The sequence below is a fragment of the Pungitius pungitius genome, chromosome 7 (assembly GCF_949316345.1).
Source record: "Pungitius pungitius chromosome 7, fPunPun2.1, whole genome shotgun sequence".
NCBI classification, from domain to species: Eukaryota; Metazoa; Chordata; class Actinopteri; order Perciformes; family Gasterosteidae; genus Pungitius; species Pungitius pungitius.
The window spans coordinates 1,177,101-1,203,270 of NC_084906.1; the positions used below are offsets into that span (position 1 = coordinate 1,177,101).

The 26,170-nt window shown below is 41.9% G+C and overlaps 1 protein-coding gene across 1 annotated transcript in view; it reads left to right on the forward strand.

The window, feature by feature from the left end:
* The first annotated feature begins 11,392 nt into the window (after positions 1 to 11,392).
* Positions 11,393 to 26,170, forward strand: part of pde4ba (phosphodiesterase 4B, cAMP-specific a) — a 99,701-nt gene continuing 84,923 nt past the window's right edge. The window contains exons 1-2 of the mRNA XM_037468793.2: positions 11,393 to 11,828; positions 20,761 to 20,853. Coding sequence (XP_037324690.2) covers positions 20,812 to 20,853 — 42 coding nt within the window. The 5' untranslated portion in view covers positions 11,393 to 11,828; positions 20,761 to 20,811. The remainder of the gene's footprint in view (positions 11,829 to 20,760; positions 20,854 to 26,170) is intronic.

Here is a 26,170-nt window from a genome sequence, read left to right on the forward strand (position 1 = left end):
TTCTCTGCACAATATTTCCCGTGCACTGCTTGTTTCTTTTCTTTCTCCTTCATCAGATTGTCTCTCTGAGACCACAACTTCATCTTCAATTTCATCATCTCGAGGGAAAACTAAACACGACAAAGAAAACAACTAAATAACGGATCAAGGCCAATATAAAGCCACACTGCTGAAAACAAATACCAATGCCAAAAGTAAGGATTGGAATTGACTACATTTAGTTGTTATATCTAGGTGATTATAAGGAATATATTGTAAATGATTGATTTATATTTAAGATCCATGTCTGGATTAGTGGGAAATCATCGTCGGTGCTCCTTATCTTATAAATTTTTATCTTGTCTGCACTAAACCATTTTTGGGGTTCAGAAACATAGGCCCCGGGGCTCTGTTGATGTTTACGGAGATGCTGACTTGGTGAAAGAAAAGTCTTCTAATCACTATGCAAGTCTGATGACCTCGGTGCTACATACTTTAACGTCATACTTAGCGTTACACACACCGGAAAATGTGCGGCCTCGCAGGCCAAGTGCTGCAAAGCACTGGTTTATCTCCAATGTGGGTAAACTACAATAAGACGAGCTAATAAGTGTATCTCCCTTTGCGTGAGTGTGGTACTTCACTTTCCCACCATTGAGCTCTGTTGGTCTCCTCCTGTCTCCCTGAGGACTGCGTCTGGAGACCCAGACTTCAGCTTCAATGGAATCCTCCCAAGGGAAAAGTAGACTAAAGTCCCTCTAACGGGACCATGAAAACACACAACTACAAAGTACAGACGGGGGGCAAAATAACGTCACATTGAGGTTTTAAAAGATTTAAAGATTAGAAAGTAAAGAGCTTCAGTGTAAAGAGCCAGGTGTTTGCAGCCACATTAATTTAAGACATTCAAAGTATGTAATGAGTGCCGACAAGTAGGGATGCTTCAGCATCCTGAAGGGAAAGCCATTCATGTTCTGTTTATGTTGGTGCACAGAGAATCTTAAAATGTAACCTGCAATTAAAACTGATCGTAACTTATGAAACTAAAATAGTTTCCAAAAGGAAAACAAAATCAGTGTTTGTTGTCATCTTTGTGTAAAGTGCTGGAAACCTGTGAAATAATTTCTTGCGTTATGGTACAATCAACTTAACAAAAAAAAAAGCACTTGATGTTTTTTTTCCCTCCCCTAGCTGGCTGTCATCCAGTATCGGTGTGATCCATGTCTTATTAACGTTGTTTAATAAAGCCACTGAAGTGACCAGTAAAAGGAATCGTGTTTTCTATGAGGTCCACTAAATTTAAGTTTCAGCAAACTCACAAGGCTGAAAAACTGGTGGTGTTGTAATAAATGTTGAAATAAAAAAAAAGGAAAGGATCTCATGGGATTCCTCGTGATATTTGTATCATTTTCTGATTTAGAGAAAACAAGTATTGATAGAAGTGTTACCTATTGTGATGTCTCTATGCCCCCCCCCCCCCCCCCCCAAAAAAGCAGGCCTTTAAGAAGCACACGATGCCTGTCTTGGGAGCTGAAAGAACCAAATGTGGAGTATTACTCTGAAAAAGGAGTGTTATCAATTACTCGGACTGATTAGCGAGTGCTTCGTTTCCTTGTTTGACTGAAACTGTTCTGCAGGAGAGGAAAGAGAGGGGGAGGAGTGGGAGATGAGTCATGGGGTTAAGATGGTATGAAAAGAGGGATTTATGTGGAGGAAATGAGAGGCACGGCAGAAAGAGGGCATGAAGCTAAAGAAAGTCTTAAAAAGCACAACGAGATGGAAATGGTGAGCAGTGCAGGAGGCGGATTGAGGACGCTTTGGAGGATCTGTTGAGGTCGGCGCTGCTGCAGGGGTCGCAGATACAAGTCAGAAAGTCAAATGCGGATTAGAAGCTTTGCGAGTAGTTATTTAAAACTGTTATAAGACAAATATAAAGTCTGAACTCACACATGTCATTTCCACGGAAAAACTAACCGGCAAAAAAGTAAAAGGGAGAGTTTCATAATAAAAATGTAACGTTCCGAGGCATTAATATAGCAGCAAACTTTTTTTCAATGTAAATATACAGAGTGATGCCATCCTAAGGTCACCCCCCGTCTATGTGTGTTGTGTTACTTCTGTTATCCAGTCGGGGGTTAATGTGGTGAACATCACACACACCCAGTTGTATTTTCTTTCCACACCCTTTAATGAATACTGCAGGTTGACTCAATCCCTTCTTACACGGCGTTTTATGACAAGGTGGAATGGGCTAATCAATTATCTCTTTGACCCATTTAAGAGACATTTAGACAATTCAGGCATCAGACCAAATCTGCACGCTGATCCGAGCTGACTGCTCCATAATGGATGAACGTCTTAATCTCTATTTACCATCCCCTCCTCCGGCAACCTTTATATCACCGTAGTGGCTGCGCTGTTAACCAGAGTCAGGAGATGGATGCAGACGTACACACACATTTAAATAAGCACATTTTGAAGCATTGGTTAAGCAGCTTTTGCATATATTTGCTTATATGAATGCTTCTTCCCCCTCCACACAGACCATACAAGGAGCCCAGGGGTTCAAGCACAGTGTAGATAAACAAACACATGCATGTTTGTTCTGTATTTGTAAGAGCCGTCATTGACATGATACATTTTCTAACTTTAAATTGAAAGGAATAGTTTGAAACTGTGGGAACGCTGATCATTTATTTTCTTGCTGAAAGTTGTGAGTCGTTCAGTGTGTAGCAGTGTGTAACCCTCACAGCAACGTCAACAGCTTGTTGAACTATTTGGGTTCTACAAGCGGGTTCTATGCCTCACTATTAGGCCGAGACCAATGACTAATTAATACTATACATGTCTCACGTATTTCCACTGCTAATCCAAGAAAGCGGTCTCCTGCAAGACACAACACAACACAACACTATTGATTACGTAATCTAACTCCAGGCAAGCAAGCAAAAGAGCCTTTTTCTTGGGACTAAGTCTAAAAAAACATCCCACTGCCCTTTGAACTCCTGAAGACGGGCCGAATATATCCTCACTATTCAAGTATTTTTTCTCCTATCGTCATCCTTTAGCCAACTACGCTGCTGTTTTGCTCTTCGAAACACTTAATTGAAGGATATTCAACAAAGGAAACCTCACTGCACCAAGGGAAACACTGCATCAGTCAAAACTCTCGACTGATTTGCAGAGGACTCTTTTAACTCCAGCACCTCAGAATGTGTTATTACAACAACACTCTCAGTGCTTTTTCTCCACATGAGAAGTGTCTCTGGGTCTCTTCAGAGTTGCCTCTGCTTCATGTGACTGTGTGAGAGGAGACAGACAATGAACACGAATAGAATAACACGGCAGTGTTTTGAGCCAGAGAAAAAGATTATGATGCTTTCTGCCAACCCGTTTTTCCTTCTGATTGAAGGGAAATCCTGAGCCTGTGTTTCATCACTCACTGGAAGACAAAGACATTGTGTTACGTTCCCACCTAGGTTGGAACTCGTTTTACAGGTGGGGGAACGTAAAAACCGGTGCTGGCGCCCCCTGTATAATCAGCAGTGGACAGTGAAGTAGTGTGGGGGGGGGGGGGGGGGTGCAGCTGAAACAAATTAGGCCTGACACGTAAAATTTGTGTTTGGTCCCTGTGGGACATTTACTAGGTGACACAAACAAACAACAACAAAACAAAAGGTACACACATCACCAAATCAGGGAGGAGAAGGGGATTGTGGGGATTGGGGTCAAAGTAAGGAAATAAACAAAAGGTCCCTTTTGTTCTACACCCCTTTCCCTGCCTAACACAATCTATCCCTAACCAGCTCACCTCTCTATTGCAAAAACTACAGGGGTGACCCCACCCAGCTAACTTAGTGTGTGTAACAAAGGTTTACCTACGTGATGGAAAATGTACACCCATGGGCAGAACTACCTGACCCTTCTCCAGAACAGAGGTAGAGTACCATTGGGTCTCACTCGACCAGATCCCATACAAAACAAGGTCAGCCAGGCCATACAACAAAACACAGCCTCTCCTTTCGCTTTCTCTCTCTCCTCTGTTCCTCAACCAGGCTGGTTATATAGGCCACCAGCTCGTTAGCTGATTGCTCCCCAGGTTTTATACGGCCACGCCTCCTCGCCAACAGCCAACCAGCACTGCACACCTGTAAGCCATGACAAAAAAACAAAACACTACCCCCACTCACAGTTAAAGGCAGAGACACAAAACATGGGGACATGTAACACACTGAAACAACTGAAACAGTACTTATTACAGTGTTATTTGCTCTCACAAACCAACGAATCCCACGAAGCAATTAAAAGCAGCCTTATTAACAATATACTGCGAGTCATTTACTTCACAACATTTTGTAATTTCTGTAATCTTCCATTGCAACAGACGTGCAGTTGATCCTACTCAGTTTGTTAAACTACCACCAGTCTCCAGAGACTGAAAACACATTCTCAGATCAGTCCAGGTTCATTGCAGTCATTGTATACTTCATGAACAACAATAGAGATGTCAGATGCATTAACTAATTGGGTAAATTTGGGCAGTTATTCATAAAAGGAAGATGATCTTTTAACCATCAGCAGAAAAACATACTGCGTGTAAGAATGTCCCCCAAAACGTTTAAAATGAAATCCTTTGTATGAACTCAAACAGCACACTCCTTTTTCTCCTAACGTGCTTTCTTATGTCTTGAAGCCTTTGCTGAAGACAAAAAGAAAAACAGCAGTGCAATTTATCAATTTCTCAGCACACATAAGGTTTTTCCTGTCTCTCTTTGTCACAGTGGTGTCTGACACTGAAGAAACACCCTCCAGAGACACTCTGTGGGACACTGAAAAACAGGAAAATAAATAGAAATACTCTGCTGCAAATATCTCAGCATTTATTCCCCCTGGTTATTCCCGTAATGGATCTAAATGTGTGTGCGTGTATTTGTGTGTGTGGTAGAGGGAGGGGGGCGGATGGAGGGGGGTTAACGATTTGAGCAAAAACACGTGGCCGTTGGAACGTGCAATGAAAGCATGTCCTTACGTGTGTGTGACTGGTTGAACGTGGCTGTAGGAAGAAGGTCATGTGTTTTCTTTGTCTGTTCCACTGAGCTGCTCATGTGCAGCTGAACCTGTCCACACGTTTTCCACAGACATATAATAATAATTACAAAGTCCACCTGCAGGATGCTCTCTCTCTCGCTGTCTGATTGCATAATGGTTGAACCAGCGTGACACACAAAGGCAGCAGGTCAACTCTGCATTGCATATCTATTTCTAGATGCATTTATATGAATTCTTGGATTGTTCTTCTAAATGGATTCCGCAGACTTAACATACTCCTAAGAAACCAGTGTATGTGCAAAGATCGTATTTTTATTTTCAGACTCAACACCAGTGGTAAGAGACTCGTGGGGGAAAAGCCCTTTAAGCAAAGACTGATGAAATGAACACACACATGATTTGTAAATGGAATCATACTCTGTCCAGCCTTTTATCTGAAAATAAGACGTGAATGCTTGCTTCATGGTTATGGATATCACTTGTCTTTGTGTCAAAGTATTTCTTCATGCTTTGAGAACCTCCAACTACTGCATAGTTTCAGAAGCTTGTCCTTTTTGCATGCACCGGTTATAGATCTATCTTCTTGTCTTAGTTGTGTAAGTTTCTGTATGTGTGCAAACTTGTCCAAATTGCAACGGTTTAATTAAACATGATTAATGGTTGATGGAGGGGCCACGGCTTCACAATACGTGGGTAAAAGGTGTAAAGGTAAATGAGGATGAATGAACTGCGCCTCTGCATTCTTTGCTCAGCGTGTGTGTGTGTGTGTGTGTCTGTGTGACGCAGTGTCATGCTGGTGAGATCATGCTGTGAGGACTGTGAAGCAGGTTAAACTTGCAAAGAGGAGAGTGAGACAGCACACTGTGTGGGAAAAACCTCTCAGCACGCCTCGCTCAGCGTACATGGGATGTGCAAAGTAGGTAGAAGCTTTCCCAACCAGTGATTCGCATGTGAGTGTGTGTGTGTGTGTGTGTGTGTGTGTGGTGTGGGGGGGGGGGGGGGGGGGGGGGTGGTCAGTGGGCAGGTTGTCGAATGGCTTTGTCGTGAATGTCATGATCTGAAAATAACACAAACTGTGCCTATTCCAAATTAACAAGACCTCATGAGACCAAAGACACCCGCTAACGTCCACGAGCTGCAGCTTTGAACAATGGACACAGAAAGAAAGCAGTGTACCAGTGGGGCCACACAATTAAAACAAAGATAGAGTGCAACATACATGACCAATAGTACAGGCTATGATTTGCTCGTTACATGCTGCTTTGATCAGTGAGATTGAATAACTTTAATTAGTTGATCTCCTCGATTGTGAAGAACATGAAAAATGAAATGATATTCCTTTCCACGTATACATTTATCCTAGTATTTAAATGAAAGAGACAAATGTACAACGACAATAGTGTTTCATTTGACCCTCTCCTACAACCTTCCTTCCATGCCGCTGTAATCAGATGCAGCCCAGAGGGAGAGGACCAATGACAACCAGAAGCTGGTGACTGGAAACCGTACAACAGATGGAAAGAGTTCTTTCAAGTTATCTAAACATCATATGAAATGGTTTGATAGTCATAAACGCAGCAGTGACAGAATGGAGGAGGTTTTTCTGAGTGGAAAGTGAACATTCAGCGCCTTGTAAGAACATGAGAGCGAGTGTGTAGACTTCCTCTCAGTTATAGGAGGATGCGGAAGGGAACAGAGCTGTTGTTGTCTATTAGAATTATTTATTACACGCCAAAAGGTGAATGTTTGTATACATGTGTCCCAGACTACCAGATGGCAATGTCTCCTAATCACGTTTGTGTAACTTAAGTAGAAACACCACACACACTCTGCTCTCTGCCAGTTTGTGTACATGAATAGACACACGTCACTGCATGCACTAAAGTGCACGCACATCATTAATTCAACTTAAAATAAAAAAAAACTCAATGGAATTTGTGGGGAATTAACGAAAAAAAAAAGTCTCCGCATCTGTTCTCAAATATACAAAATGCAGTGTTATAGAAACTGAGACTGAAAGAATTGCCCACCCACAGTGGGATCATCTCTCACCAACTCAGAGAAGACCGGATCTCCTCTGGCTTGGACTCCAGAGAAGAATTACGTCATTACGGTGCCAATGCGTGATTTAAAATAAAGGTCGTATCATGGCAGTGGTCTTATTTTAATCTCTGTAGCCACACAGCCTCAAGCTCTGCTTTGTAGATTAGGATTTAGAGACGTTTTAGTTTAATACATATATATGCAAATATGGCTCTATGCTGTGGAAGGCATTGAATTGATTTTAATTCAGAAGCATCACTTCTGTTTGGTTCCCTCTGAATCCAATGTCCTCCTTTGTTTTTCCTCTTGTTTCTAGTATGCAAGTTAAGCTGAACTGCATTTTATTTGCCACCAAAGAGGGACCGATAACAACTAACAAATAAAAAAGGAAAATACCGCTCAGCTTTGGGAATACAAATGGACCTAAATAGATCTCAATCTGTTCTCACGTAGAGCTGGTGTTTACGTCCTGGCAGATAGATGTTTATGTCCTGATAACATATCTATTCATCCTATGACTGTATTAAAAGCAGTATGACAGATGAGCATCTCACCGTGGTGGCGGTGTTGCATAAACCATGAGTGTGTGTGTGTGTGTGTGTGTTGTGTGTGTTGTGTGTTTACAATCCTCACCTCCACAAAGCAAAGGGGAATCAGATGTTTGCCCACCGATGGCGGGGCCTCTCCCTGCACCTCTCTTCTCTTACCCATGAACTTTATTATGGAACAAACTGAGAGCACCTTTTCAATATCTGTAAAGCCCTGAGGGAGCAGCAAGCAAGTGGTTTGAATAGCTTTGTCCGTGCAGCTGTGTGTGTGTGTGTGTGTAGACGCTGAAAAGAATTGTGTGTGTATGTATTCGTTGGAGAGTGCCCACAGGCTCGTAGAGGAAAGAAGAGAGATTGTAAGTCTTCAGGGTCTCTGCATCCTAGGAAAACAAACCAAACGCACCACATGCTCAGAGGCTTCAAGGAGATATTTCCCTTTTTGTACAAACTGAGATGTTCTGTACGTTGCTGTCAGTTCCACAGCTCTGAGCATAATATATTCCATTTTAAACAAAGGGGGGGTTTTGCGGGTAAAAATAGAAAAGTTCTATGTTATTTTCCCCGCTGGACGACCTCCTCGTCTCCAAATCCCGTTCACAAGGCTCTTGTTGTCTCAGTTGTTGAACATCAGACCAATTGAAAAGAATGAATTTATGCTGCAGAATCGGGAAAAATACTTTTCCACTGATCGCAGATCCGAAAAAATGCTGAGCAAGTAGACGAGGCTGATTCAACTGAATTAAACACCTTCCCCCAAAGGCCTTTGGCACCTCGGTCCGACTAATGTGACTTAGAACCGGTAGATGCAGCATACGAGTCTCGCTGTAGACGTTACTGCAGAGAGATCACACCTCGCGTGGTGAATAATAAAAAGATCTAATGGTTGACTCAATCAAAATCTATTTATAAGCAAAAGAAAGCAGAAGCAGCAGCTGTGGTAATGATAGCCAACAGAGGACCAGATGCCCTGCAACACACACTGTGTACAATAGGGTTTTGCAACACAATGGAAGGATTTAAAAATGGGCCTGTCCTCTTTGTAACATGTGACTGCCTAATGTCTTGAAATGTGAATCCCTGAATATTATGTTTACATAATAATACATGTTTACAATGCTCTCATCGGAGATCCTGTTCTCTTACATAAAAATAGACTTTATACTCGATACAACAGGTTGAAGAGGTCAACTGTGCATTGTTCCCAAATCCTAATTTCAGCAGAAACCTGCTGTTGCAGTTGCTTGAGCAGATTAGACATGTTATGTGTTGACAGAAAGACAAGGGATTAAAAAAAATCTAATTCCCTGTGTGAGTGAGGAAGAAGGATCGCTGTGATGAACTCATTTGTTTGTAAAAATGTCATCACACAGTTAGTTCCAGTCTTTGTTCAAATTGGACTAAAAACTGAACTAATGAAGTGAAGAATGATTTTGCAGATATGTTTTTTTTAGGGAGGCTTTGGGTTGCTGAAATCTACATGTTCTGGTGGAATGAAATGACTCACAACTCCTGTCCGTGGATATTACATAAGTAGAACTTTTTTTGTCAGAAAGAGGATTACAGAATATTTGAGGCTGACAGTTATATTTACTGTCAGGTTGTTTACATTCAGGTGTTAAATTTGAGTTACATTATGAATCACTACTTTTTTGTTAGATGCAGTGAAGGAAGTGACACATAACACACAAAACATGGCACTTAGAAATGGGTGGCAACTGTTTGTTTCCACCGACACAATGTTGTTTTTTTTAATTATAACCAAAGCCATAACCGTGTGGTTATTATTGTAGCGATGAACATAAAGGTTACCTTACAACATACATTTCAAACCCAAACCAAGTCATTATTGTGTGTGTGTGTAAAACGTGTAAAATGATGTCACATTGACCGTGTTCCTGAGATGTCTTCTGAAAGGAACATGCCAACGTGCCAGACCTTTCTTGTGATACCACGTGTACCTCAGGAGGCGATGGTCCCTGCAGTGGTCAGTCGGCCCTAGACTCCAGAATCTGGACCTTCAGGTAGCTGTGCCGTAGCAACCTAAATACCCAGCAAGTTTCCGCTGTGTGGCCATACCTTATACATCCCACTTCTTTTATAACTGATGCCTGTACATATCGACCCAGTAGTGGAGTTGAAATCCCCCCCCCATGTGTTTCTTTGGAGCAGGTGGTCAGGCATTCCACAATTCACCTTTAAAGAGTAAAGCAACTGGAATTGAAGATGTGGGAAACACGCAATTTTCTTCGGGTGTAAGTCTCTTAACCACCACAACCAGGTGCAAAGGTCCCAATGTAGGCTATAGTCTACGTCATCGGTGCCCATTACGTCGATCGCAAAGGCATTGTGGGTAGATTGCATGGCATTGAAAAAAAAGTTGGCGCTAGCCTATCATCAGTCCCCACAATGACATCTGACCTGACCTTTCTCTGACACACGCGTCACTGCGCATGCGCAATACAACTGCGCTAAGTGCCGCAAAACTCTAGCAAGCTAGCGCGTAAGAAAGGAGATAAAAATGAGTGGAAAACCTGGACCAAGTAAAAAGCCGAAGACCTACCACTACCATACGGAGTCATTTTACATTACATTTACATTTTAAAGTGCGTTTGCCTCGGCTGTCAGTCTACAATTGCTTTACCGAAGAAGGGAAATGTGGAGCGCCACTTTCGGACTGTTCATATGTCAACTATGACACCGAGTTCCCTCCGAAAAGCGAGCTGAGAAGGAGAAAGGTGAAGGAACTAAAGTCCCAGCTGTCCGGACAGCAGTCATTTTTCACACCGCTGACTTCAAAGGCAAGGGCGGCCACCGAAGCGTCGTTCCGGGTGAGTCACTTCATCGTTAAAAACAAGACATCCTTGATGGCTGAGGCTTTGACCCAGCAACTTTGGAAGAACATCGCAGATTGATGAAAAAAAATGTACAGAGTTGTATTGTGCGATATAGGTTGATGCAGTAATGCAAGGTACACCAGCGTATACTATATACAATAATGTGTTTGCATTTTTAGTGGGCGGTAGATCATTTTGACTCGGTCATGTCATAAGTAGCTCTCTCAGGTTGAAAAAGTGTGTGCACCCCTGGTCTACGTCATTTCAGTGTAACCCCAGATGTGCTTTCATTCTGCAGGGTTTAGTCTAGTTGGCAGCCCCCCCCCCCCCCCCGTGGAAAGTAAATCCTTCAATACACAACACTATGTTCCAATAAAATATTTGTAATCAACACACAAAAATGGTATGCTTTATTAATTGGCTTAGCTAAAACACTTTTGTTGTCTATTGTTCTGTCTAATTGCATCAATTTTCATTTTTAAAACATTATGGATTATACATTATTATATCGATTTCCTATCATTGATATATTAGACAGTGTTCAGGTACAAAGTGTACATTTAAAGTATGAATGTGATCATATTGAGATATCAGTGTACTGAGGTTAATATGTATGTATATATATAGAGAGAGAGAGAGACGAAAAAGACAATACGGTATTTATTTATTTATCAAGCTCAAAAAACATGTTTTCTTGAGCTCACAGATGCACTCATGTCTGTACTCCTGTTTCACCATCAAACCAAGAAGCATCCTTCTAATAACGACACGGGCGTTAAACGCGCTCCTCGGGGGTCTCGTTCCCGTCCACGCCGCTCAGCGCTTCCCGGTCCCACGCGCGTCCTGCTGCCTCTCTACCGGTTTCCGTGTGCTCGGGTGGAGGGAAGGAGGGAGGCAGGGATGCAGGAGGGGGGGAGGGATGGGGGGGATCACCGAGTTTCACATGCGGTTGATGCGCGAAAGCCTTTAAAAAGAAACCCAAACGCGAGCAGCTCGGCGCGCAGGGAGCTCGCGAACAACGAAGCGGACAAACAAAGCGGGACGGACCGGGATAAGTTTGATTAACGAGACTGTTTTTTTGTTTGTTTTTTTTGTTCACTTTTAATCTCGGCTAAAACATTTTTCTTTTTTTTCTTTAAAAAAAAAAAAAGGATCATGTGCACAGCAGCAGCTGTGTGGATGTCCCTGCTCGTCGGGGGCAGCTGTGCAGTAAACCCACACCAGCAGAGGACGGCGAAGACACGCGCCCAGGCGGAATAACACGTCTTTCCCCGTTTCGGACAGCTGCGGTTTCCCCGTCAGAAAAAAAACCCACGCGTAAAGACGCGTCGGGATTCCCTTTGTCTCCACGTGTGTGGAGGCTGCCGCGGAGAAGGTAACGTGGATCAAACAGCGTTTGGTTGTCACGTGGTGGTTTGTGTTAGTCAGGCGGGGTTGTGTTTTTATCATAAGAAGAATAAGGCCGAGTGAAGAGGGGGGGAATTTTTGGGAGATGTTGAGAAGGTTTCTGTTGGCTTCGTTTAGCTCCTGTCATCGCCAAGTTCACCCCCCCCCCCCCCACCCTCTTTTTATTAGACAGGCTGCCTCCTTTCAAAGGAGGGAAAACTTGAGCAGTATTCCTGTAACACCCATTCCATGCCTTTATCGTTTGGGCTACTCCATTATGTAACCTTTCATTTTTAATTGTGCGTTGGATGAGAATATCATTATTTTCCATGTGGTTTTCTCAGCCATCGATTGTTATTAAACATGGTGGTGACATTTCCATCAGCAAAAAGAAACTGTTTACAGATGTCATGAGTCCGGTGGGCAGAGACACGCGGGGTCAGTCCCAGTGTTGATTTCCAGTTTTGCAGAAAACGGCAGCTTCCCTGTGAAGGGTCGCTTCACATCATCTCATGACAAGACTGTCCTGGCGTGTCCGACTTCTCTTACCACATAATTAGCATTTTCTCTTCTTTTTTTTCTTCTTCTCTTCAGGCCACAAACAAGAGCATGTTTGTGTATTCAGATGCTGAACTAAAACGTCGGTTTAGTTTGGGGAACTCCCCCGCAGGCCGGAAAAGCCAGCGTGAGGATTCCCGGTGGTGACTGACAGAGTATCGACGGATTTCTTTCCTCCGGCAGATCTCCCTCTCCCTGATTTGGGCTTTTCATATACCCTCTGATTCTTCCTCACGAGGCCCTCTGCTCACACATCCCACGTCTCCTTCAACTCTTTCGTTTGCCTCAGTCGCACACTAGACCAATCGCCAAGATCAACTTGTGCTATTTACGAACACTTAATTGGTTTGATTAGGCGGCTGAGGGCGCTGTATGATTTGCTCACTCTCATCGCACACAAATAATGTGTGTGTGTGCGATGATTTATGCACTCGCTCCAAACATTTAGGACACTCGGAGAGCAGTAATCGTACATCCCGATGAGGCCTCTTAGAATGGTGTGCTGTTCATTCACACAGTAAGTGGGCCCTCTGCGGGATCACAACGCATCATTGCTATTCCACGGGAATATCACCACTGGAAATAAATATCAGGCTTCAGACGCTGATGAAAAGCTGCTAGTGCTTCCTCTCTGTTGCCACTAACATGTTTTATTCATATATTGATATATTCTAAAGAGAGAATGCCCCCATCCACTCACCTTTTTTGCATTTATTATGGTGGTGAGAGGGACATGGCAGCAGTAGCAGGATTTAACCTGGAGTAAGTCAGTGAGTGACGGTGCACATATTCTAACTCTTTGCTTACCTCCGGGCAGCAAAGGTCCTTCTGGGACCAGCTGACCTGTCATGACTCACCTTCCGTGAACCCCCCCAAAAGCAGCCAGACTTCACCTTTTGAGCTACCTTCTCCACGAGAGATTTAAGAAGCGCTTTAGCTGGACTTATTCACGTTAGAACGAATGTTGAGTGCTTTTTTGCAAACTGCTGTTTTGACTCATGTAGGTGTTGCTTTTTCCAATCGCGTGGTTCTCTTTTTTCGTTATAAGGGAAAGAAATAAGGAAGAGAACCAGGGGCTTTGAGATTCATGGTCGGCGACTGAATCCAGAAGAGCGCTACAGCCCAATATATATTCATCACTGCAACTCACCTGTTTCATTTCTTAAGCTTTGAAAATCTTGTGCAAACTCCGTTGACGTCTCATTTAGGGCTTGCCAACAACCCGTTACCGTTGCTTTTTGGGAGTACACACGTTGAGGATATTAGATTTTTATTCATGTGTACACAAATCTGCGGTGGCTTGTGTTTTGTTACCTTTGCGTAGCTGCTGTCGGCAAGAGTCTCTGTTGTTTTTCCCTGAAGGTGTTGTGTCAAAGCTGTCAATGATATGCCTCAAATATTTATATTTGTTGGTTTTTATGGTGATTAAAAAGCTGCTGTGTATGAAATGCCGCTAATATCACGTGATTGAGGCGGATTCACGTTCCCACTTTGACTTAAGAAGACGTGATCCTTTGTCTTTTCCACCATCAAATTTGAGGTTAACAGCAGAACATTGCTCTTCTTCTTCCTGTAGTAGCAATTTATAAATCTCCACATCCACCCATCCATCATTGTACCATCTTCTCTGCCTTTTAAAGCGGGCTTCCTCTTTTGTGGTCGATGGAGAGATGGCAGGATAACGCCCACAGCTCTATTGGCCAAATGGCATTGTTATGGTATGTGAACAGTGAATTCGCAGGAGAAGCAGAGAAAATATATGAGAAAAATATCGAAAACAAATTGTAGGTTGTCAGCCAACTGTGTTTAAAACATTGACAGTCAGAGCATGTTTCCTGAGAGTCTGGTTTTGGAGTGGAAGGAAGTATTCCCATTAGTCACTAACGCAACATCTGCACACTTCTATTCTCCTTTTTGACGTAATAGTAGCTGGGAAGTTAGTATTTTATGTCTACTGAGCTCAGATAAAACATGGCTCTGTATTCATTCCCATTCATCACCCTTGAATACAATTGTCGAGCGGTAAAAACAACACCAACCCAAGGTCCACGAAGTGGTTATTATAGTTTTAATCAGACCCTTTGGAGATGAAGATCATCCAGTAGAAGTGTCCTGCACACTGTTCTCTCTCTCTCCGAGGTTTGGTGGAGGCTGCTGCTGCTGCTGGGAGATTGCTTCTTATTCCTGTTATTTAAATCCTGCTTTTATGTTATTGTAAATGCTCGTCTTTTGGATCTAGTATGTAAGGTAAGAAATTCTTTACTAAGTGACACAACACAGATTGTTCATACCAAATATTAATCACTGCATTTTCAGAATATAGTCTCCTTACACACAATGCACATACATCTAGACCAAAAACAACAGAGCAAAGCTATTTATTTTCATACCAGACACACATTCATCTTCTTAGAAACCTTTTTATTCCAACGTGAGCTCTGCGGCACTCGGGGCCGTTACAATTTCTTTGTGAACTTGCTGCACTTCCAAACAAATAATAACCTCAGGCAGAATGAATGCAAGGTGGGCACAAAGGGCTCTGTCTTTGCACGTTCACCCTACTTTCTGTTAAAATAGTTCGAATCAATGGGGTAATAGGTTTATAGGGTAGATTATAGGAATTTTTAATTATCATATGTCAAGAAACGTTTAGCTGGATACTCTGAAAACAGACAGATAAAATGGAGTTTAATGATTATAGTATTAATGTATGTCATATTGATATTTATTATTATTATCTATTGGGACGGGCTCCTGCCTCTCTGGCCAGCTGCGATCCACACCTCAATCACACAGAACTGTAATTGACGCTATGAACTACACCAGGTTGTTTTACTGCTGTGAAAAGGAACATTATTTTTATGTTGGGAAGGTCCTCAGTTCATCGAGGCGAGCCAATTAATGTTGACTTTTTGCTAATGAAATGCCTTGGCAATCAATGCTTTGGTGAATTGCAGCAGATTTCACAGCCTCCAACCAAACTGTTATTTAACCCGTCCCGACTGACACGGCGATGTAAGAGAAACGCATGTTTTCCCGGTGTCATCTGAACACGTCGAAGGCCGACCCGACCCCGCTCGCCTTTGGTGCAGAACTCGCAGTTCTTTAATCAGTTTAGGATTAATGCAAAGTCACAGGGTTTTTCGGAGAGAAATGATAGGATTATCCTGCCAATCTCCAGGCCGAGCCAACCAGATCTCTGGTTACAGTCGGGCTTCGGTTTAGAGGTTCATGTTTAATATGTTTGTGTGAACTAGGTTGTAAAATGATGAGAGGCTCATTATGAAGACGCTTCATACAATGTATGTAGAAGGAAATGCATCCAGGAGTCGCACTGCATCAGCAGCTCTTTTCAGCAATGCGTCCTGTTTGTACATTTTCTCTGTTGAGTTCTGGACGAGCGGATTAACCCATGAGAGCCTTTTGGTTATTGGGTCAACACAAGTTGAGCCCATGAACATAATTCCCGTGTCCAACAGATTTTGTGAAAAAGTAATACTTAGCAGTGGAAATGATGCAGAGCAAGTTCCAACATTATATTATTATGTTTGGGATTTTTATTTTGTTTCATTTGAGTTTCATTTTGCTGTTTGGAACTTTGGGAAATGAGATCCAAAAACCCACTTGCAATGAGCACAGTAGTTGTGGCCAAAGAAGTAAACAGAGATCTTTGCAATTTCAACTTCAATGCAATTAAATCCATAATCGTAAGTCTAAAAAAGGGAAATTTGTAATTTATTCTTTCAAAGTGTTCCTTCATGTGCACTGCACCTCAATAATTAGAGCCACTTTCTCCCAACAAGCATACAGTCATGTCTATCTGCTTGTAATTTAGCCTTGTTTTAAAGAAGTATTTAATGAACATAATCTGTATGAAGTGCCAATAGAGAGAGAGGTTTTTTTTTTTTGCAGATTGATTGCAGCCCTTCATCACAATGACACTGCTTGAGGGAGCAAATAAATGAGGAACGCTAATCAAGTTTTTAAGGGTCTTGATTTGTTTGTGTGTAAGAGATGGCAACGTTCCCACCAGGGTGTGAAAATGGAGAGAAGAGTGTTTGATAGAGAACGACAGAAGAAAAGAGTATTATTAGGGATGTCCCTGAGCTGCTCCGTCACATATATGTTACATTACATTACATTATGTCATACTGTCATACATTACCACATATATGTCATAGTGATGGTCTCTGTGAGGAGGAGAGGAGAGAATTGGTCTTTCAACAGCTGGTTCAAGACCTAGAACCTGCATGTAGGGAGTTAAGAAATGGGTCTTAAAAGTAAGTGTTTTAAAGTCAACTGTTATGTTGCTGGAACCCTTATTTTTTTTAGGCTCAAACCTCGACCAAGGTGAAAAACCACAGTTGAAAAAAAGTCAGCATTCGAGCTATGAATCTATTTCTACTGCTCTTACTTGTGATCGTGGATTTTCTCCTCCACTCGTTTCTCATGTGGGAGGCTTTCAGAAATAGTAGCATGCAAAGTCATGCTATAATACAGTTTCATAAATCCCTCTTCAGTGTGTCACGAAACGTGGCCAAAGAAAAGATAAGCAGTTATAATTTGGCCTATTTCATTCTTTCCTTTGTTTTAGCAGGTTTTAGCTTGTTTTAGGCTCTGATGTTGTGTTTGTAGCCAAATGGAATGAAGCTAAAACATATTGCTGCATATATACAACATTTCCTGATAAATTACACTATGTTTACATTCATATAATATAATGTAATTTGTATTGACTTGTATTATGTAAAAACAGGAAGGGAATTTTCTAATTTAATTTAGCAAACCGCGATGATATCACTTAAGCTTTTTAAAGCACCCTTTGCTGGTTATCTGAGTGCTTTAATGCTAGGTAAAGACATATATTGCTAATATCAATTATAGAAGGTATACAAGATAACTCTCTGATTCATTTCATATTGCTTTTTCTTCATACAGAACGGTGCCGTTATGTTTTATTACATAATTGAATGTAGCACAGCAACAGCGTGAGCTACAATGGGTAAATCAGTATTTCATGCGGCCACTGAAACTTATGTAAAATAAAAACAGACGTATACCGTTAAAGACGTGACGAAAAGCTGCTGAGGTGCTACGTGTCAGCTTGAGACTGAGAAGAGTCAATAACACTTTTCATGAAGCTTCATACGCGATAAAAGATCGATTCATTTACATACCATCAATTTAATAATACAGAATTTAAATGTGTGCATGGTTAATGTATGCAAAAATCAGCACGTCGACAACTCAAACATTTAGAGAGAAAAGAGAGGAAAAAGATAACAAGTCTGTTACTCATTTAGAATAATAATTATTCAAGTGTTGAATTCATTTGTTAGTGGTGTTTTGAACGTGTAGAACTTCAATGTAATTTGTAACTTTGTAGCTGATTTTAAAGATGGGATTTGATCAGATCTGACCTTTGTTCTCAGAGGCTTTACAGATTTTAGAGTGGCACCACATGATTCTCGGCCCACTCCTCAAAAAGAACACGCGCTGTCCAGTGGACCAGAAGCCCCAATATGTGTGACACAACTCCAGACGCTTTACTCGCCCCTCGTTCAAAATGACCAACCTCCACTCTCCTTGGTAATTCTCCAACCCTTTTTGCGACTCTACAGAAAAGAGAACGGAAAATGAGGACCAGAGACAGCCGGCTGCTGGGGTTCTGCATCCTCTCGTCTCGTCTGGTGTCCCACGGCGCCAGTCACTCAGCAGGAGAGTGAGGCGTGGAGCTCGTTAGCTGCGCTGTTTTTGGGCTGATACACGACGTGCTCTATTGTAGCCAGTCACGCTGTTTCTATGTGAACCCAAGCGTGTGTGTGTGTCTGTGTGTGTGCGTGTGTGTGAGCTACACAATCAGATGCGACGGAACATCATGCAGCATTTTGTCTCATTTTGCCATGACATGTGCTGGTTTTATGCGCTCTCCAATGTAAAAATGATTTGGAGAAATAAATGAAACTACCCTTTTTTAATTATAACATTAAACCCTAATGAATATTTTCACAATGGCGAATCAGCGGATATTGGCATAATTACTATTCCATGATCAAATGAATGTATTTCTTTGAGGTGTGGGTTTGTGGTGAAGCTGCTCTGGTTCTGTAGACCTTTTAGAAGTGGGTTTGAAAAGCTGACGGCGCCAACTCTCTCGCTCTCACTCAGTTCCACTGCGAGTGAAAGGCGAGGCCATGTTCCCCATGTGAGAAAACACCCTCATGTGTGTATTATCATTCAGGGGGCATGCATGACTTATCTTGATTGCTCCAGCACTGTCTGCCCTAATGTTCTCAATGAGGCGGAGGTAACGCAGGCACACGCCACTCTCCTTGTTAGTGGCGCTGTGCGTCATCCCAGGAGTAACAACAGCTCTTTATCTTTGCTTTCTAGATGTGTGATAGCGGGCGCAATTTTCATATGTGCTCCGAAACACAAATGTCCCTTTTTTACCTGCTAATTATCCTCTAATGGTGATAGCTGGAATGCATTGTCATCCACACAAAGAAGCCTGGTCTCTGATTATTGCCTCTGTGAAATTGATATTCAAGTCGTTTTTTTCTTACAGAATTGCCTTTCACTAGAACCGAACATGATTGGGAGGCACAACCACCTGCAGCTTGTACATGCTTTTGTATATATATACATATACGTTTACCCTTTGATAGATAGTTTGGGAACTATGCAATCCGCCTTCGTCCGAATTTTCCAAATCCTTCTAAAAGCTTCTTTCTTTAACCTCAAACATTCATTTCCATAAATCCTCTTTGACCTGCTTGTGTTTAGTTCTCTATCTTATTGTCACCTTCTCAACTCCTCCTCTTGTAATGTGGTCTGATTTTCCCTCTTTACCCCGTCGTGCCCACTCTCCGCACTACTTTCTCTCCACCACTGATGCTCACTGCTCCCTCTCCTTGATGTTGAAGGAAACGAGAGAGAAACCATCATGGGGCAGAAAGGAAGGGCTTTTAGTGACTGCCTGAATTGGCTCATTAGAGAGATGCTCATTGACTGTGGAGTCAATCTTGTCTGCTGCTTTTGAATTATGCGCATGAGCCAGTTGTGCTGCTCCAGGGTTCATTATGTGTCATTGAGAGGAATAATTGCAAAAGTGACCATTTTGTTCGAGCAAAGTGCGAAAAACGAACGAGGATTAGCGAGATGGATGGATTATTAGATAAAGAGCAGAGGGACTCGTGATGTTAATCACTTAGTTCATGTGTGCTTATGTTTGATACGTGCCTTCATTTAGATTCATGCTCACTTGTGTGTTTAGATCCAGCCCATTGCTCTACATTCTGTAAACACAAGGTACAGGTAAACCTGTACTGATTCCTATAGATCATTATGCTGTTATACTATATTGGTTATTTATCATCATGTACTAGTTTCAGTGTTGCTATGCACGCAGTTTTATAGTTAGAAGCGACAATTGCTAGATATCATTATTGTACGAGGGATTAAACTAATAATTGTTTACATTATCTGTTAATCTAGCAATTACAAATTGCCTATCACAGCTTGCAACAGAACAAGTGGATGTTCTAACATATCTTTGGTATTCACTTAACTCTGGACAGATGACATATATTTGAGAAGCAACGCAATGTCTCAGTTATGTGTATTAGCTGAAGTAATACTAATAGATATATGTATACACTAAATGCAATTTTCTATCTTCATTTCTTTCCCTTTAAGAAGATGCTGCAACGTGCTCTCCTGTTGTCAAATTGATTCGTTCACAATGATTTTACTCAGAAAAACAACCCAGACTGAAATATTTCCGTTCAATAATCACAAAATTGTACACAATCGTCCCTAAAATCCTTGTTTCAGTCACCAGTGATGAATGTGTTTTTCAGTTGTCCTGTGTTTTTAAAAATGTGACTCTTGTGTGTGCACATTTAACACACATTTAAAAAGGTGGCAACACAAAATTAATAGTAATAAATGTGTCTTTAACTCTAAAATCCTCTGCGGCAGCTTCTCTAATTTGTGGATTGACGGTGTCTATATTCTTGTAATTAGACCATTTTGATGTTTGGGCTTTTGAATTGACAAAACAAGAAATTTGATATTTTCAACTCTGGGAACTCTGCGAAAATCAATTCATTTTCTGCAGAATTATCAAAAAAGGAAGTAATTGTTATTTGCCACCCTACATTTCTTTATATTGCAGGACAAATATTCAGCTGCTAGACATCACATCACATTCAGAACTAAGAGCTGTTCTCCCTGACAGAGAGGCATCAGCAACATATTTCAGAAACCATTTCTATTACTGAAGATAACGTATCAACAGCAACGTCCACGTTCTCACAGCAGCTTGTTCTAAAAGCACATTTGTCTGTTTGTGTTTCCAGGAGTTCATTTTGAAGCTGCGATCCGACAGCGAGGGAGATACTCGAGGAAAGATGAGGAAAAGCCGAAGTGTTCTCACGGTGTCTCTCAACAGTGTAAGTCAGCGTGTCTCAGATGCATCTCAACAGTTACATAACGGGCAGATCAAACAGCCCCATTCTGATGATGGCTCTCATTGCACGCTGAGGATTTAATTGTTCTGTCTGCTGTGACCTAAGAGCCCTCATTAGTGTTCAGGGTGCACGGCTAACACAAACGCATTCCTTGTTCAAGGTATAATTCAGCATGTTCAGCAAAACAGACTGAGAAAAGAGGTGCAGGCGTAAATCTCTGGCTGAGAGACACCGATTTGTTTTTGTAGCAGTTTTGATCACGTACAACTTTGAAGAATTTCGGAGTTTGGTATCTAGAAAGAAGAAAAACACAGAGATGAGAAGTCCTCCACATCCACAGAGAATACAGGATGGTACACTTTCCTTGCAATGCACTCAATCTTCTGTGTCTTTGTTGCTAACCCGTGTTTGGAAAGCCCTTTTCCGCCTCTCTCCTCCTCCATCATATCTCTCTTGCACGAAGCTTCTTTTTTTTTTTTTTACATCCGATGTTCTCCCTGCTCTGTTTTCCTCCTTTCCTGATGTCTGTATGACTCACAGGTGTTGTACATGTAGGCACTGCTGTTTGCACATGTTGTGTGCAGTCTTTTGCAGCTCAGCACCCACGTCTTGGTGTGATCTTCCACCGATCAATGCCACCAGCTTAAATATGTTTTACTAACACATTATAATCGTGTGTCAACGTTCTTTTTCAGCAAAATCGCATTGCCCTTTTCATTAAAACAATGTTCTTACTGACAATATATCAAAAGAATTTACACGTTCAATATACAGTATTGTTCACCCAGCCCAGTCTCACATAATCCTCTGGGAACAGTGGCCTTGTAATAAGGCCTATTTATCTTTTCATAAGAATCACATTCACAACAGACAGTCTTTCTGCTGTTTATTTTGCCGTCGTAGCTGCTGCCTTCGTTGTCCCTCCCCTCTTTCGGCCTGTCAAGGAATGGGGTCATAGAGGTAGGCTGACGAACCAATCAAAGAGCTGGAATTAACAGGCTAATCTGTGGTTGTTTGACTGCACATGATGCATTGTGTGTACTCATTTGTCAATTGTCACTTGGTAAATGTAATGGAGAGCATGTATATGGGGCTGAGTCCCGATTCCATGTATAAGATAATCCAAAGGTTGAGTACTTTTCACAGCCATCAACTGCCTTGAATTTCACAACTAACAGAACACACACACCACGATTTCCTCTGCAAATGAATTGCATTCACTAGAAGAAAAGGAGCAGAACGAGGGATCGCTGTGGATGATTGGTAACATTCCTGAAAACAGTGCTGAAGGTGTTGGTGTGCGATCATCATCATCTCTCTCTCTTTTTCTCTCCGTTGGAACGCTTTTCTTCTTGAGTTTGAGTACGTTCTTTCTCCCACTTGAGAAGCTCACCAGTGTTTCCACCCCCTCCCACTAACTTTATATTCTCTCGACCCGTTTCCCACCTTTTCTTCAGCCGAATTGCTTTCATTGGAGCGACTCCTCGGTTTGCGTTTCAACCCCTGGATGGAACATGTGAAGTGAAAGGCAGCCCGTGACGAGGGCAGCGGCCCGGCCTCCACGGCGCCGAGATCACACAAACACAGCTGGGCTCAGCTTTGGCAGTCGGAGGGGGGGGTCGACACCCGTCACTGTAATGGTCAGCGGCAGCCTGCGGGAGGGGCATCATATGAGCACGACATGCTGTGTGTAGGGGTCTTGATGGGGATAATGATGAAAGTAACAATAATAAACATACCTACTTAATGTAATTGATGGTTATGGAAGCGATCAGTGGGTCAAATGGAGGAGGGGTGTTGGATTGAATAACAGGTGGATGGGCTGGCTATCTGCTCTCAGCTTTGACAGGGGCAGATTCTGACTCTGACGTGGTGGCTGGTGTTACCCGTCCTACACGTCAGTGAGGCTATGACAGCACCACTGGCTTCGTTGTCTCCAGGGACAGCGGAGGGAGGCTTATTTGTCCTTGACATCAAGAATGTCCGCTTCAGATTGAGACTGCTATGTGTATGCATTATAGACTCAGAGGAATAGTTAATAATCATATTGGTTGATGTGCTTTGTTTCTTTGCCTTTACCAACATCTCTACAGCAGTCTAATTAACATACACCTTTATATATCTCTGCTTCCAGTCTTTACACAACGCTAAGCTAATTCCCTTCCCCACTGTAGCTCCATGAATATATTAAAATGTATTAAAAAGTCAAATTCCTTTTGAAAGGTACACAAGTGGCTCAGCATACAGTGTAGCTAAATGCTCCTATGATGTTTGTGAACAGAGGAGCCAATGAAGAATGATCACTTTGTTTGTTGATTGATTGGGCATCTAAGCATGCACAAGGAAAGCAGTGTATTTACAGTGTTAAAGTGTTTCCTGAATGAATGACTGAGGCGTTGTTATTGGCGTTGAGCTCTAACAGAAGGGATGTGGTTCAGATGCTCGGCAGGGATTAGATTTGAGTGATGTAGTGTACATGTGTTAATGATTTAACCCGTCATCACAATGTGTTTGTGAGCATTGAGACGTGTATGTTTAAGTGATTTATGATTCAATATTCACATGAATTGGATCTCTATGGATTCATATCATTGGTGTTGGTCTGAGGTGTCCTGAGCAGTGCACAGATTAAAAGTGAATGACCTCATTCCCATGCAGATCAACTCTCTCTCTCCGTCTCTAGCTCTCTGTAAATGTTGTTCAATTCACCAAAAACACACTATTTCTACATTTACCAGACAGTGTTTGGACGGTCCAAATCAAATGAGGGAATAGTTTGATGTACTTATTTCCACCTTTCCTAATACCTACCATGTGTTTTTCTAAACGTATATGGAACACACAGACATTAGTGTAATCTCTCTTGCGGCTTTTTTTTTCTTACCTTCGCTCTACCCTTTCCCCTCTACAGCTCTATCTCTGTGGCCTTTGAGTTTGTATTTGGGCGCCTCAATCTGAACAGCTGCTCCTTCTCAAATTAGAGCGACTGGAAGCTCAAGGTTAAGACTTTATTTTGCCCTTGTGGCCCCCCTTTGCTCCGTCTTGGTCCCCTTCACTCTTCTCTCCCTTCATTGACATCTGTCTCACCTCCTTCCACTCTCCATGTATCTGGCATAACAAATTCTGTAATCCGCCGCCGCTCCAAAACATGGACAAATCAGGCAAAATGATCCTTTGGAAAGAGGGCAGGGATTGATTCTTGGGAAAAAATGAACTGGGTGACAGCATGGATTCAGTCTGGATCCCAATCTGCTTCTCAAGATTTGTTACATCCCCAGAAAAGCGTCCATGCATGCTGGATAAAGGAAACTGGGTAAATGAAACTGGAAATTGCTTTGAAAATGGCCTTCAGCAGATGATGTTTTCTTGTGCTCTAACCTCGGACGACACACACATCACATGTTACTATTGAGAGGGAAAGGCAGCAGTCAATCAATTTCTTATTTGAGACACGTTTATCGGCCAATTTCTCAGTGAAAAGCAGGAAAGGAGACGTAACGAATCCCCAGTGTTTTATTAATAACCTGCTTCTTTTTAACCTCAGGGCAATATTTTATCATTTTTAGGAGCCGTAGATACATTTTATTAGTCCTGCAATTTCTGTTTATTCAAGAGCGAGCACCCTATTTCTATTGTAGAATGCAAAGATGTGTATTGTTGTAAAAAATACAAACCGTAAAAGAAAAATCTTCTCTAAATCTGAATTATTTTCAAAGCGTTGACGTAGTTGGAGCCATCAGCAATAACAAAAGAATGCATCATCACACATATATCAACCTATTTGTTTCATTCATCTGTTGAACATCCCTTTAGCTAGTTATGCTGCACACGTATATAGATTATATGTATGTCTGTATGCATGCACGTGTGTGTGTGTGTGTGTGTGGAAAATGCACAATATGTTGTTGTTTGCATGTGCACAGTGCTAAAAGCTATGCTCAGCTCTAGAGGAATATTTCTCATTTCATACATACTAATCAGTCTCTTTCAGTTTCTCCCCCTGTGCCTCCCCGTCTTCTCGCTCCCGCTCTCACTCATCTTCCTTTTGCTCTCCTCTCGCAAGCAGTTCCCCTCCCTTTCTTACTCATTCTTAGCTTTACTCCCCCATTATGCAAAGATTTCTCATGCCCTGCCCCAGCTGTTTGCCCTTTTCTTGCCGTTATCCTCTCCCATATTCTGTGTTTTCCCCTCCCGTTCCTTACTTACAGCCCTCCCTGCCTCTCCTCTCCCTCTCTCCATACCCCCCCCCCCCCCCTCCTCCCTCCATAACACATCGAAAGCAGGTGTTGTTTTCTTATCTCATCTCCTCATTTCCTCCCTGTTGTGTTGTTGCCTTTGTGTCAAAACGGCGAGAGTGCAGAGGGGTTTGTGTGTTTGAGAAATGGGAAAGCGACCAGTAAAGGCTGCTCTGACATACCTTCATCACAGAGAAAAAAATCCCAAACACACTACAAATAGTTGTCTAAAGAATGAAATAGTTTAAAGACTGGATGGTTTCCAATATATCAACATAAATCAAGTGATGCATCTACATAAAACTGATGCAATCCAAATAACAAAGTAGAAATGGGCTAATGACTCAAATTCTAGTTATTTCCTTACAAACTGTATCCATGACTGACTTTACCTTCTTTTTTTTTGAACATATTATGTGATTAAATTCTTGACAGCCTTATGTCCTTGTGAGCACATACTCCAGTGTCTTTTTTTCAAAGGCAACCGAATGTTACGCGTCCTCACAAGTCTTTGAGGAGGAGAAAGAAGAAGAGAGATCTTCCTTTAGTCGATCATGAAGTCCTTCAGAGTAACATTCACGTCTCCGCTGTCATGTGATAATGGGAAAGCAAGAAGTTTATTTATTAAAAGCATCAAAGATCAAACTCATGACTCATTTGATGGAATAAGGCTATATGATATGTGATTGACACTTAGTATTGAGCTTCGTTAAACAATTTGTGATTGTGTTTTTTTTTTCTTTCTCTTCTAATATCACAAACCTTGATCTTTCTTCCTTCTTCTTTTACCTTCTCCCCTCAGTGGAGTCGTCATTCTCACTTCTACATGTCCTCTCTATCTCCTCTCTGAGCTATCATAGAAAGGTTTTTTCCTTTACTTCTTTACTAATGACTTTCCGTCTCTCAAAACAAGTGTCTGTTTAGACCAGTCAAAAACAATACTTTCAATTTTTTCATTTTTTATACTTTACCCAAGTTCCATTTCAGAAATATATAACATATCATCGTTCCTCCGCTCGTTAATGGTTGCTTTTAATCATACTATTCTAAACTGCAGTGCCTTC